General features: G+C 29.8%; 1 protein-coding gene across 1 annotated transcript in view; it reads right to left on the minus strand.

Moving 5' to 3' along the window:
- LOC134697750 (collagen alpha-1(I) chain-like) overlaps positions 1-15,235 on the minus strand; it is a 154,732-nt gene that overhangs the window by 19,713 nt on the left and 119,784 nt on the right. The window contains exons 69-81 of the mRNA XM_063560036.1: positions 14,354-14,371; positions 13,961-13,996; positions 12,875-12,892; positions 12,482-12,517; positions 11,397-11,414; positions 11,004-11,039; positions 9,919-9,936; positions 8,438-8,455; positions 6,957-6,974; positions 5,475-5,492; positions 3,997-4,014; positions 2,519-2,536; positions 1,041-1,058 (exon numbers count right to left, since the gene is read on the minus strand). Of these exons, the coding sequence (XP_063416106.1) occupies positions 1,041-1,058; positions 2,519-2,536; positions 3,997-4,014; positions 5,475-5,492; positions 6,957-6,974; positions 8,438-8,455; positions 9,919-9,936; positions 11,004-11,039; positions 11,397-11,414; positions 12,482-12,517; positions 12,875-12,892; positions 13,961-13,996; positions 14,354-14,371 (288 nt within the window). The remainder of the gene's footprint in view (positions 1-1,040; positions 1,059-2,518; positions 2,537-3,996; positions 4,015-5,474; positions 5,493-6,956; positions 6,975-8,437; positions 8,456-9,918; positions 9,937-11,003; positions 11,040-11,396; positions 11,415-12,481; positions 12,518-12,874; positions 12,893-13,960; positions 13,997-14,353; positions 14,372-15,235) is intronic.

Here is a 15,235-nt window from a genome sequence, read left to right on the forward strand (position 1 = left end):
GTGATTTGTTTAACCACATGAAAGTTATATGTGTATTTTTAAGAATGCATACCATTGGCTCCGTTTTGTCCGTCTGCGCCTGAAAGTAAGATAAGATATGCTAGTATAAGTACAATACATCAACGTTATCTGTTTTAAAAATACATGACTTTTAGTTGTTAGTGTGCTTTGACAGGTATTATATTTTTCTTTAATCTCAACATTTCAGATAAATATCTTCTGTTGATTCATTTGTATTTGTAAGGATGCATGGCTGATTTTGTGGGAAAACGTGAACAACGAATTTTATAGTTCAAAGGAATACTCATTGTTAAAGGTTGCATAAGAACGTTGGTAAAACCACGAAATTAAATATCCACTAACATACAATAAGACTTCTATTATCAAAAGAGTGTACCCTTTAAAATCAGACGAATACGCAGTGTGCGTTGTTTGCAAATTCAACAGACAAACTACAGTGCTATTAGGGGATTTGTTCAAACTATCACTTTTAATGGATAAATTCTTTTTTTTTTTTTTAAAGTAAATGAATAGTTTGATTACAATTTTGATGAAACGTATTTCTTTTGATATTTATTATTTGTGTCTTGTGAGCAAATACGATAAATTGTAACCAGAATGCATTTTATTTACACGTTGATACATACCAGTTTCTCCTTTGGGTCCTTGAGGTCCTGGTGTTCCTGAAAGTCAGAGATAATTAAAGGTCATCATTATTGTACTTTTAAAAGAAATTTTATTTTCAAGAACCCGACATTGGTATGAGTTAAAGTGTTTTAATGTGTACCAAGTTCGTCGTTTACTTTATATTTCTATAAAAACATTTATATGCGATATGCAAATACGTAAACAGCTATCCAAATATGGAATTAAACGGATGATTTGTCAGCAATTATTCAAGGGTTTGTAATGATTAGAATGTTTACATATAATTGCAAGTATTTTGTTTAATCTCATTAAACTTAAATGTGTATTTGCAAGCATAACGGATACTGTGCAAACAGGGTGCAGTTGGCATAAACACGAAAGTTGATACATACCATCGGCTCCGTTTGATCCTAAAAGTTAGAGAAAATAGGATAGCATAAGTTCAATAATATAAAAAAAATATCTTTTTATTTGTTATTATGGTTAGACTGGTATCATATTGTTCTTTTCTCTCAAAATTTCAGATAACTATCTTCTTTTTATTCCTTTGTATTCGTAGGAATGGTATTGCTGATTGCGTGGGAAGGTGTGGACAACGGATTTTATTGGTCAAAGAAATTCACATTTGTCAACCTGGTATACAAAAGTTGGCAAACTCAAGAAATTAAAAATCCACAAAAATAAAATAAGACTTCAATTTACAAAAGTTTGTATGTGGCTTGAAAATTGAACAAAAAGTCCAAAACGTTATCAAAGAAATAAAAAAAAATGATTTGTAAGCAACGTTAAAAAATGTTTGTAATAAAAACAATGTTAAAATATAATTGCAAGTGATTTGTTTAACCACATGAAAGTTATATGTGTATTTTTAAGAATGCATACCATTGGCTCCGTTTTGTCCGTCTGCGCCTGAAAGTAAGATAAGATATGCTAGTATAAGTACAATACATCAACGTTATCTGTTTTAAAAATACATGACTTTTAGTTGTTAGTGTGCTTTGACAGGTATTATATTTTTCTTTAATCTCAACATTTCAGATAAATATCTTCTGTTGATTCATTTGTATTTGTAAGGATGCATGGCTGATTTTGTGGGAAAACGTGAACAACGAATTTTATAGTTCAAAGGAATACTCATTGTTAAAGGTTGCATAAGAACGTTGGTAAAACCACGAAATTAAATATCCACTAACATACAATAAGACTTCTATTATCAAAAGAGTGTACCCTTTAAAATCAGACGAATACGCAGTGTGCGTTGTTTGCAAATTCAACAGACAAACTACAGTGCTATTAGGGGATTTGTTCAAACTATCACTTTTAATGGATAAATTCTTTTTTTTTTTTTTAAAGTAAATGAATAGTTTGATTACAATTTTGATGAAACGTATTTCTTTTGATATTTATTATTTGTGTCTTGTGAGCAAATACGATAAATTGTAACCAGAATGCATTTTATTTACACGTTGATACATACCAGTTTCTCCTTTGGGTCCTTGAGGTCCTGGTGTTCCTGAAAGTCAGAGATAATTAAAGGTCATCATTATTGTACTTTTAAAAGAAATTTTATTTTCAAGAACCCGACATTGGTATGAGTTAAAGTGTTTTAATGTGTACCAAGTTCGTCGTTTACTTTATATTTCTATAAAAACATTTATATGCGATATTCAAATACGTAAACAGCTATCCAAATATGGAATTAAACGGATGATTTGTCAGCAATTATTCAAGGGTTTGTAATGATTAGAATGTTTACATATAATTGCAAGTATTTTGTTTAATCTCATTAAACTTAAATGTGTATTTGCAAGCATAACGGATACTGTGCAAACAGGGTGCAGTTGGCATAAACACGAAAGTTGATACATACCATCGGCTCCGTTTGATCCTAAAAGTTAGAGAAAATAGGATAGCATAAGTTCAATAATATAAAAAAAATATCTTTTTATTTGTTATTATGGTTAGACTGGTATCATATTGTTCTTTTCTCTCAAAATTTCAGATAACTATCTTCTTTTTATTCCTTTGTATTCGTAGGAATGGTATTGCTGATTGCGTGGGAAGGTGTGGACAACGGATTTTATTGGTCAAAGAAATTCACATTTTGCAACCTGGTATACAAAAGTTGGCAAACTCAAGAAATTAAAAATCCACAAAAATAAAATAAGACTTCAATTTACAAAAGTTTGTATGTGGCTTGAAAATTGAACAAAAAGTCCAAAACGTTATCAAAGAAATAAAAAAAAATGATTTGTAAGCAACGTTAAAAAATGTTTGTAATAAAAACAATGTTAAAATATAATTGCAAGTGATTTGTTTAACCACATGAAAGTTATATGTGTATTTTTAAGAATGCATACCATTGGCTCCGTTTTGTCCGTCTGCGCCTGAAAGTAAGATAAGATATGCTAGTATAAGTACAATACATCAACGTTATCTGTTTTAAAAATACATGACTTTTAGTTGTTAGTGTGCTTTGACAGGTATTATATTTTTCTTTAATCTCAACATTTCAGATAAATATCTTCTGTTGATTCATTTGTATTTGTAAGGATGCATGGCTGATTTTGTGGGAAAACGTGAACAACGAATTTTATAGTTCAAAGGAATACTCATTGTTAAAGGTTGCATAAGAACGTTGGTGAAACCACGAAATTAAATATCCACTAACATACAATAAGACTTCTATTATCAAAAGAGTGTACCCTTTAAAATCAGACGAATACGCCGTGTGCGTTGTTTGCAAATTCAACAGACAAACTACAGTGCTATTAGGGGATTTGTTCAAACTATCACTTTTAATGGATAAATTCTTTTTTTTTTTTTTAAAGTAAATGAATAGTTTGATTACAATTTTGATGAAACGTATTTCTTTTGATATTTATTATTTGTGTCTTGTGAGCAAATACGATAAATTGTAACCAGAATGCATTTTATTTACACGTTGATACATACCAGTTTCTCCTTTGGGTCCTTGAGGTCCTGGTGTTCCTGAAAGTCAGAGATAATTAAAGGTCATCATTATTGTACTTTTAAAAGAAATTTTATTTTCAAGAACCCGACATTGGTATGAGTTAAAGTGTTTTAATGTGTACCAAGTTCGTCGTTTACTTTATATTTCTATAAAAACATTTATATGCGATATTCAAATACGTAAACAGCTATCCAAATATGGAATTAAACGGATGATTTGTCAGCAATTATTCAAGGGTTTGTAATGATTAGAATGTTTACATATAATTGCAAGTATTTTGTTTAATCTCATTAAACTTAAATGTGTATTTGCAAGCATAACGGATACTGTGCAAACAGGGTGCAGTTGGCATAAACACGAAAGTTGATACATACCATCGGCTCCGTTTGATCCTAAAAGTTAGAGAAAATAGGATAGCATAAGTTCAATAATATAAAAAAAATATCTTTTTATTTGTTATTATGGTTAGACTGGTATCATATTGTTCTTTTCTCTCAAAATTTCAGATAACTATCTTCTTTTTATTCCTTTGTATTCGTAGGAATGGTATTGCTGATTGCGTGGGAAGGTGTGGACAACGGATTTTATTGGTCAAAGAAATTCACATTTTGCAACCTGGTATACAAAAGTTGGCAAACTCAAGAAATTAAAAATCCACAAAAATAAAATAAGACTTCAATTTACAAAAGTTTGTATGTGGCTTGAAAATTGAACAAAAAGTCCAAAACGTTATCAAAGAAATAAAAAAAAATGATTTGTAAGCAACGTTAAAAAATGTTTGTAATAAAAACAATGTTAAAATATAATTGCAAGTGATTTGTTTAACCACATGAAAGTTATATGTGTATTTTTAAGAATGCATACCATTGGCTCCGTTTTGTCCGTCTGCGCCTGAAAGTAAGATAAGATATGCTAGTATAAGTACAATACATCAACGTTATCTGTTTTAAAAATACATGACTTTTAGTTGTTAGTGTGCTTTGACAGGTATTATATTTTTCTTTAATCTCAACATTTCAGATAAATATCTTCTGTTGATTCATTTGTATTTGTAAGGATGCATGGCTGATTTTGTGGGAAAACGTGAACAACGAATTTTATAGTTCAAAGGAATACTCATTGTTAAAGGTTGCATAAGAACGTTGGTGAAACCACGAAATTAAATATCCACTAACATACAATAAGACTTCTATTATCAAAAGAGTGTACCCTTTAAAATCAGACGAATACGCCGTGTGCGTTGTTTGCAAATTCAACAGACAAACTACAGTGCTATTAGGGGATTTGTTCAAACTATCACTTTTAATGGATAAATTCTTTTTTTTTTTTTTAAAGTAAATGAATAGTTTGATTACAATTTTGATGAAACGTATTTCTTTTGATATTTATTATTTGTGTCTTGTGAGCAAATACGATAAATTGTAACCAGAATGCATTTTATTTACACGTTGATACATACCAGTTTCTCCTTTGGGTCCTTGAGGTCCTGGTGTTCCTGAAAGTCAGAGATAATTAAAGGTCATCATTATTGTACTTTTAAAAGAAATTTTATTTTCAAGAACCCGACATTGGTATGAGTTAAAGTGTTTTAATGTGTACCAAGTTCGTCGTTTACTTTATATTTCTATAAAAACATTTATATGCGATATTCAAATACGTAAACAGCTATCCAAATATGGAATTAAACGGATGATTTGTCAGCAATTATTCAAGGGTTTGTAATGATTAGAATGTTTACATATAATTGCAAGTATTTTGTTTAATCTCATTAAACTTAAATGTGTATTTGCAAGCATAACGGATACTGTGCAAACAGGGTGCAGTTGGCATAAACACGAAAGTTGATACATACCATCGGCTCCGTTTGATCCTAAAAGTTAGAGAAAATAGGATAGCATAAGTTCAATAATATAAAAAAAATATCTTTTTATTTGTTATTATGGTTAGACTGGTATCATATTGTTCTTTTCTCTCAAAATTTCAGATAACTATCTTCTTTTTATTCCTTTGTATTCGTAGGAATGGTATTGCTGATTGCGTGGGAAGGTGTGGACAACGGATTTTATTGGTCAAAGAAATTCACATTTTTCAACCTGGTATACAAAAGTTGGCAAACTCAAGAAATTAAAAATCCACAAAAATAAAATAAGACTTCAATTTACAAAAGTTTGTATGTGGCTTGAAAATTGAACAAAAAGTCCAAAACGTTATCAAAGACATAAAAAAAAATGATTTGTAAGCAACGTTAAAAAATGTTTGTAATAAAAACAATGTTAAAATATAATTGCAAGTGATTTGTTTAACCACATGAAAGTTATATGTGTATTTTTAAGAATGCATACCATTGGCTCCGTTTTGTCCGTCTGCGCCTGAAAGTAAGATAAGATATGCTAGTATAAGTACAATACATCAACGTTATCTGTTTTAAAAATACATGACTTTTAGTTGTTAGTGTGCTTTGACAGGTATTATATTTTTCTTTAATCTCAACATTTCAGATAAATATCTTCTGTTGATTCATTTGTATTTGTAAGGATGCATGGCTGATTTTGTGGGAAAACGTGAACAACGAATTTTATAGTTCAAAGGAATACTCATTGTTAAAGGTTGCATAAGAACGTTGGTAAAACCACGAAATTAAATATCCACTAACATACAATAAGACTTCTATTATCAAAAGAGTGTACCCTTTAAAATCAGACGAATACGCAGTGTGCGTTGTTTGCAAATTCAACAGACAAACTACAGTGCTATTAGGGGATTTGTTCAAACTATCACTTTTAATGGATAAATTCTTTTTTTTTTTTTTTTTTAAAGTAAATGAATAGTTTGATTACAATTTTGATGAAACGTATTTCTTTTGATATTTATTATTTGTGTCTTGTGAGCAAATACGATAAATTGTAACCAGAATGCATTTTATTTACACGTTGATACATACCAGTTTCTCCTTTGGGTCCTTGAGGTCCTGGTGTTCCTGAAAGTCAGAGATAATTAAAGGTCATCATTATTGTACTTTTAAAAGAAATTTTATTTTCAAGAACCCGACATTGGTATGAGTTAAAGTGTTTTAATGTGTACCAAGTTCGTCGTTTACTTTATATTTCTATAAAAACATTTATATGCGATATGCAAATACGTAAACAGCTATCCAAATATGGAATTAAACGGATGATGTGTCAGCAATTATTCAAGGGTTTGTAATGATTAGAATGTTTACATATAATTGCAAGTATTTTGTTTAATCTCATTAAACTTAAATGTGTATTTGCAAGCATAACGGATACTGTGCAAACAGGGTGCAGTTGGCATAAACACGAAAGTTGATACATACCATCGGCTCCGTTTGATCCTAAAAGTTAGAGAAAATAGGATAGCATAAGTTCAATAATATAAAAAAAATATCTTTTTATTTGTTATTATGGTTAGACTGGTATCATATTGTTCTTTTCTCTCAAAATTTCAGATAACTATCTTCTTTTTATTCCTTTGTATTCGTAGGAATGGTATTGCTGATTGCGTGGGAAGGTGTGGACAACGGATTTTATTGGTCAAAGAAATTCACATTTTTCAACCTGGTATACAAAAGTTGGCAAACTCAAGAAATTAAAAATCCACAAAAATAAAATAAGACTTCAATTTACAAAAGTTTGTATGTGGCTTGAAAATTGAACAAAAAGTCCAAAACGTTATCAAAGACATAAAAAAAAATGATTTGTAAGCAACGTTAAAAAATGTTTGTAATAAAAACAATGTTAAAATATAATTGCAAGTGATTTGTTTAACCACATGAAAGTTATATGTGTATTTTTAAGAATGCATACCATTGGCTCCGTTTTGTCCGTCTGCGCCTGAAAGTAAGATAAGATATGCTAGTATAAGTACAATACATCAACGTTATCTGTTTTAAAAATACATGACTTTTAGTTGTTAGTGTGCTTTGACAGGTATTATATTTTTCTTTAATCTCAACATTTCAGATAAATATCTTCTGTTGATTCATTTGTATTTGTAAGGATGCATGGCTGATTTTGTGGGAAAACGTGAACAACGAATTTTATAGTTCAAAGGAATACTCATTGTTAAAGGTTGCATAAGAACGTTGGTAAAACCACGAAATTAAATATCCACTAACATACAATAAGACTTCTATTATCAAAAGAGTGTACCCTTTAAAATCAGACGAATACGCAGTGTGCGTTGTTTGCAAATTCAACAGACAAACTACAGTGCTATTAGGGGATTTGTTCAAACTATCACTTTTAATGGATAAATTCTTTTTTTTTTTTTTTTTAAAGTAAATGAATAGTTTGATTACAATTTTGATGAAACGTATTTCTTTTGATATTTATTATTTGTGTCTTGTGAGCAAATACGATAAATTGTAACCAGAATGCATTTTATTTACACGTTGATACATACCAGTTTCTCCTTTGGGTCCTTGAGGTCCTGGTGTTCCTGAAAGTCAGAGATAATTAAAGGTCATCATTATTGTACTTTTAAAAGAAATTTTATTTTCAAGAACCCGACATTGGTATGAGTTAAAGTGTTTTAATGTGTACCAAGTTCGTCGTTTACTTTATATTTCTATAAAAACATTTATATGCGATATGCAAATACGTAAACAGCTATCCAAATATGGAATTAAACGGATGATGTGTCAGCAATTATTCAAGGGTTTGTAATGATTAGAATGTTTACATATAATTGCAAGTATTTTGTTTAATCTCATTAAACTTAAATGTGTATTTGCAAGCATAACGGATACTGTGCAAACAGGGTGCAGTTGGCATAAACACGAAAGTTGATACATACCATCGGCTCCGTTTGATCCTAAAAGTTAGAGAAAATAGGATAGCATAAGTTCAATAATATAAAAAAAATATCTTTTTATTTGTTATTATGGTTAGACTGGTATCATATTGTTCTTTTCTCTCAAAATTTCAGATAACTATCTTCTTTTTATTCCTTTGTATTCGTAGGAATGGTATTGCTGATTGCGTGGGAAGGTGTGGACAACGGATTTTATTGGTCAAAGAAATTCACATTTTTCAACCTGGTATACAAAAGTTGGCAAACTCAAGAAATTAAAAATCCACAAAAATAAAATAAGACTTCAATTTACAAAAGTTTGTATGTGGCTTGAAAATTGAACAAAAAGTCCAAAACGTTATCAAAGAAATAAAAAAAAATGATTTGTAAGCAACGTTAAAAAATGTTTGTAATAAAAACAATGTTAAAATATAATTGCAAGTGATTTGTTTAACCACATGAAAGTTATATGTGTATTTTTAAGAATGCATACCATTGGCTCCGTTTTGTCCGTCTGCGCCTGAAAGTAAGATAAGATATGCTAGTATAAGTACAATACATCAACGTTATCTGTTTTAAAAATACATGACTTTTAGTTGTTAGTGTGCTTTGACAGGTATTATATTTTTCTTTAATCTCAACATTTCAGATAAATATCTTCTGTTGATTCATTTGTATTTGTAAGGATGCATGGCTGATTTTGTGGGAAAACGTGAACAACGAATTTTATAGTTCAAAGGAATACTCATTGTTAAAGGTTGCATAAGAACGTTGGTAAAACCACGAAATTAAATATCCACTAACATACAATAAGACTTCTATTATCAAAAGAGTGTACCCTTTAAAATCAGACGAATACGCAGTGTGCGTTGTTTGCAAATTCAACAGACAAACTACAGTGCTATTAGGGGATTTGTTCAAACTATCACTTTTAATGGATAATTTTTTTTTTTTTTTTTTTTTAAAGTAAATGAATAGTTTGATTACAATTTTGATGAAACGTATTTCTTTTGATATTTATTATTTGTGTCTTGTGAGCAAATACGATAAATTGTAACCAGAATGCATTTTATTTACACGTTGATACATACCAGTTTCTCCTTTGGGTCCTTGAGGTCCTGGTGTTCCTGAAAGTCAGAGATAATTAAAGGTCATCATTATTGTACTTTTAAAAGAAATTTTATTTTCAAGAACCCGACATTGGTATGAGTTAAAGTGTTTTAATGTGTACCAAGTTCGTCGTTTACTTTATATTTCTATAAAAACATTTATATGCGATATGCAAATACGTAAACAGCTATCCAAATATGGAATTAAACGGATGATTTGTCAGCAATTATTCAAGGGTTTGTAATGATTAGAATGTTTACATATAATTGCAAGTATTTTGTTTAATCTCATTAAACTTAAATGTGTATTTGCAAGCATAACGGATACTGTGCAAACAGGGTGCAGTTGGCATAAACACGAAAGTTGATACATACCATCGGCTCCGTTTGATCCTAAAAGTTAGAGAAAATAGGATAGCATAAGTTCAATAATATAAAAAAAATATCTTTTTATTTGTTATTATGGTTAGACTGGTATCATATTGTTCTTTTCTCTCAAAATTTCAGATAACTATCTTCTTTTTATTCCTTTGTATTCGTAGGAATGGTATTGCTGATTGCGTGGGAAGGTGTGGACAACGGATTTTATTGGTCAAAGAAATTCACATTTTTCAACCTGGTATACAAAAGTTGGCAAACTCAAGAAATTAAAAATCCACAAAAATAAAATAATGAACTCAATTTACAAAAGTTTGTATGTGGCTTGAAAATTGAACAAAAAGTCCAAAACGTTATCAAAGAAATAAAAAAAATGATTTGTAAGCAACGTTAAAAAATGTTTGTAATAAAAACAATGTTAAAATATAATTGCAAGTGATTTGTTTAACCACATGAAAGTTATATGTGTATTTTTAAGAATGCATACCATTGGCTCCGTTTTGTCCGTCTGCGCCTGAAAGTAAGATAAGATATGCTAGTATAAGTACAATACATCAACGTTATCTGTTTTAAAAATACATGACTTTTAGTTGTTAGTGTGCTTTGACAGGTATTATATTTTTCTTTAATCTCAACATTTCAGATAAATATCTTCTGTTGATTCATTTGTATTTGTAAGGATGCATGGCTGATTTTGTGGGAAAACGTGAACAACGAATTTTATAGTTCAAAGGAATACTCATTGTTAAAGGTTGCATAAGAACGTTGGTAAAACCACGAAATTAAATATCCACTAACATACAATAAGACTTCTATTATCAAAAGAGTGTACCCTTTAAAATCAGACGAATACGCAGTGTGCGTTGTTTGCAAATTCAACAGACAAACTACAGTGCTATTAGGGGATTTGTTCAAACTATCACTTTTAATGGATAATTTTTTTTTTTTTTTTTTAAAGTAAATGAATAGTTTGATTACAATTTTGATGAAACGTATTTCTTTTGATATTTATTATTTGTGTCTTGTGAGCAAATACGATAAATTGTAACCAGAATGCATTTTATTTACACGTGGATACATACCAGTTTCTCCTTTGGGTCCTTGAGGTCCAGGTGTTCCTGAAAGTCAGAGATAATTAAAGGTCATCATTATTGTACTTTTAAAAGAAATTTTATTTTCAAGAACCCGACATTGGTATGAGTTAAAGTGTTTTAATGTGTACCAAGTTCGTCGTTTACTTTATATTTCTATAAAAACATTTATATGCGATATGCAAATACGTAAACAGCTATCCAAATATGGAATTAAACGGATGATTTGTCAGCAATTATTCAAGGGTTTGTAATGATTAGAATGTTTACATATAATTGCAAGTATTTTGTTTAATCTCATTAAACTTAAATGTGTATTTGCAAGCATAACGGATACTGTGCAAACAGGGTGCAGTTGGCATAAACACGAAAGTTGATACATACCATCGGCTCCGTTTGATCCTAAAAGTTAGAGAAAATAGGATAGCATAAGTTCAATAATATAAAAAAAATATCTTTTTATTTGTTATTATGGTTAGACTGGTATCATATTGTTCTTTTCTCTCAAAATTTCAGATAACTATCTTCTTTTTATTCCTTTGTATTCGTAGGAATGGTATTGCTGATTGCGTGGGAAGGTGTGGACAACGGATTTTATTGGTCAAAGAAATTCACATTTTTCAACCTGGTATACAAAAGTTGGCAAACTCAAGAAATTAAAAATCCACAAAAATAAAATAATGAACTCAATTTACAAAAGTTTGTATGTGGCTTGAAAATTGAACAAAAAGTCCAAAACGTTATCAAAGAAATAAAAAAAATGATTTGTAAGCAACGTTAAAAAATGTTTGTAATAAAAACAATGTTAAAATATAATTGCAAGTGATTTGTTTAACCACATGAAAGTTATATGTGTATTTTTAAGAATGCATACCATTGGCTCCGTTTTGTCCGTCTGCGCCTGAAAGTAAGATAAGATATGCTAGTATAAGTACAATACATCAACGTTATCTGTTTTAAAAATACATGACTTTTAGTTGTTAGTGTGCTTTGACAGGTATTATATTTTTCTTTAATCTCAACATTTCAGATAAATATCTTCTGTTGATTCATTTGTATTTGTAAGGATGCATGGCTGATTTTGTGGGAAAACGTGAACAACGAATTTTATAGTTCAAAGGAATACTCATTGTTAAAGGTTGCATAAGAACGTTGGTAAAACCACGAAATTAAATATCCACTAACATACAATAAGACTTCTATTATCAAAAGAGTGTACCCTTTAAAATCAGACGAATACGCAGTGTGCGTTGTTTGCAAATTCAACAGACAAACTACAGTGCTATTAGGGGATTTGTTCAAACTATCACTTTTAATGGATAATTTTTTTTTTTTTTTTTTAAAGTAAATGAATAGTTTGATTACAATTTTGATGAAACGTATTTCTTTTGATATTTATTATTTGTGTCTTGTGAGCAAATACGATAAATTGTAACCAGAATGCATTTTATTTACACGTGGATACATACCAGTTTCTCCTTTGGGTCCTTGAGGTCCAGGTGTTCCTGAAAGTCAGAGATAATTAAAGGTCATCATTATTGTACTTTTAAAAGAAATTTTATTTTCAAGAACCCGACATTGGTATGAGTTAAAGTGTTTTAATGTGTACCAAGTTCGTCGTTTACTTTATATTTCTATAAAAACATTTATATGCGATATGCAAATACGTAAACAGCTATCCAAATATGGAATTAAACGGATGATTTGTCAGCAATTATTCAAGGGTTTGTAATGATTAGAATGTTTACATATAATTGCAAGTATTTTGTTTAATCTCATTAAACTTAAATGTGTATTTGCAAGCATAACGGATACTGTGCAAACAGGGTGCAGTTGGCATAAACACGAAAGTTGATACATACCATCGGCTCCGTTTGATCCTAAAAGTTAGAGAAAATAGGATAGCATAAGTTCAATAATATAAAAAAAATATCTTTTTATTTGTTATTATGGTTAGACTGGTATCATATTGTTCTTTTCTCTCAAAATTTCAGATAACTATCTTCTTTTTATTCCTTTGTATTCGTAGGAATGGTATTGCTGATTGCGTGGGAAGGTGTGGACAACGGATTTTATTGGTCAAAGAAATTCACATTTTTCAACCTGGTATACAAAAGTTGGCAAACTCAAGAAATTAAAAATCCACAAAAATAAAATAATGAACTCAATTTACAAAGGTTTGTATGTGGCTTGAAAATTGAACAAAAAGTCCAAAACGTTATCAAAGAAATAAAAAAAATGATTTGTAAGCAACGTTAAAAAATGTTTGTAATAAAAACAATGTTAAAATATAATTGCAAGTGATTTGTTTAACCACATGAAAGTTATATGTGTATTTTTAAGAATGCATACCATTGGCTCCGTTTTGTCCGTCTGCGCCTGAAAGTAAGATAAGATATGCTAGTATAAGTACAATACATCAACGTTATCTGTTTTAAAAATACATGACTTTTAGTTGTTAGTGTGCTTTGACAGGTATTATATTTTTCTTTAATCTCAACATTTCAGATAAATATCTTCTGTTGATTCATTTGTATTTGTAAGGATGCATGGCTGATTTTGTGGGAAAACGTGAACAACGAATTTTATAGTTCAAAGGAATACTCATTGTTAAAGGTTGCATAAGAACGTTGGTAAAACCACGAAATTAAATATCCACTAACATACAATAAGACTTCTATTATCAAAAGAGTGTACCCTTTAAAATCAGACGAATACGCAGTGTGCGTTGTTTGCAAATTCAACAGACAAACTACAGTGCTATTAGGGGATTTGTTCAAACTATCACTTTTAATGGATAATTTTTTTTTTTTTTTTTTTAAAGTAAATGAATAGTTTGATTACAATTTTGATGAAACGTATTTCTTTTGATATTTATTATTTGTGTCTTGTGAGCAAATACGATAAATTGTAACCAGAATGCATTTTATTTACACGTGGATACATACCAGTTTCTCCTTTGGGTCCTTGAGGTCCAGGTGTTCCTGAAAGTCAGAGATAATTAAAGGTCATCATTATTGTACTTTTAAAAGAAATTTTATTTTCAAGAACCCGACATTGGTATGAGTTAAAGTGTTTTAATGTGTACCAAGTTCGTCGTTTACTTTATATTTCTATAAAAACATTTATATGCGATATGCAAATACGTAAACAGCTATCCAAATATGGAATTAAACGGATGATTTGTCAGCAATTATTCAAGGGTTTGTAATGATTAGAATGTTTACATATAATTGCAAGTATTTTGTTTAATCTCATTAAACTTAAATGTGTATTTGCAAGCATAACGGATACTGTGCAAACAGGGTGCAGTTGGCATAAAGACGAAAGTTGATACATACCATCGGCTCCGTTTGATCCTAAAAGTTAGAGAAAATAGGAAAGCATAAGTTCAATAATATAAAAAAAATATCTTTTTATTTGTTATTATGGTTAGACTGGTATCATATTGTTCTTTTCTCTCAAAATTTCAGATAACTATCTTCTTTTTATTCCTTTGTATTCGTAGGAATGGTATTGCTGATTGCGTGGGAAGGTGTGGACAACGGATTTTATTGGTCAAAGAAATTCACATTTGTCAACCTGGTATACAAAAGTTGGCAAACTCAAGAAATTAAAAATCCACAAAAATAAAATAAGACTTCAATTTACAAAAGTTTGTATGTGGCTTGAAAATTGAACAAAAAGGCCAAAACGTTATCAAAGAAATCAAAAAAATGATTTGTAAGCAACGTTAAAAAATGTTTGTAATAAAAACAATGTTAAAATATAATTGCAAGTGATTTGTTTAACCACATGAAAGTTATATGTGTATTTTTAGGAATGCATACCATTGGCTCCGTTTTGTCCGTCTGCGCCTGAAAGTAAGATAAGATATGCTAGTATAAGTACAATACATCAACATTATCTGTTTTTAAAATACATGACTTTTAGTTGTTAGTGTGCTTTGACAGGTATTATATTTTTCTTTAATCTCAACATTTCAGATAACTATCTTCTGTTGATTCATTTGTATTTGTAAGGATGCATGGCTGATTTTGTGGGAAAACGTGAACAACGAATTTTATAGTTCAAAGGAATACTCATTGTTAAAGGTTGCATAAGAACGTTGGTAAAACCACGAAATTAAATATCCACTAACATACAATAAGACTTCTATTATCAAAAGAGTGTACCCTTTAAAATCAGACGAATACGCAGTGTGCGTTGTTTGCAAATTCAAC

This window comes from Mytilus trossulus, chromosome 14, assembly GCF_036588685.1.
Source record: "Mytilus trossulus isolate FHL-02 chromosome 14, PNRI_Mtr1.1.1.hap1, whole genome shotgun sequence".
NCBI lineage: Eukaryota > Metazoa > Mollusca > Bivalvia > Mytilida > Mytilidae > Mytilus > Mytilus trossulus.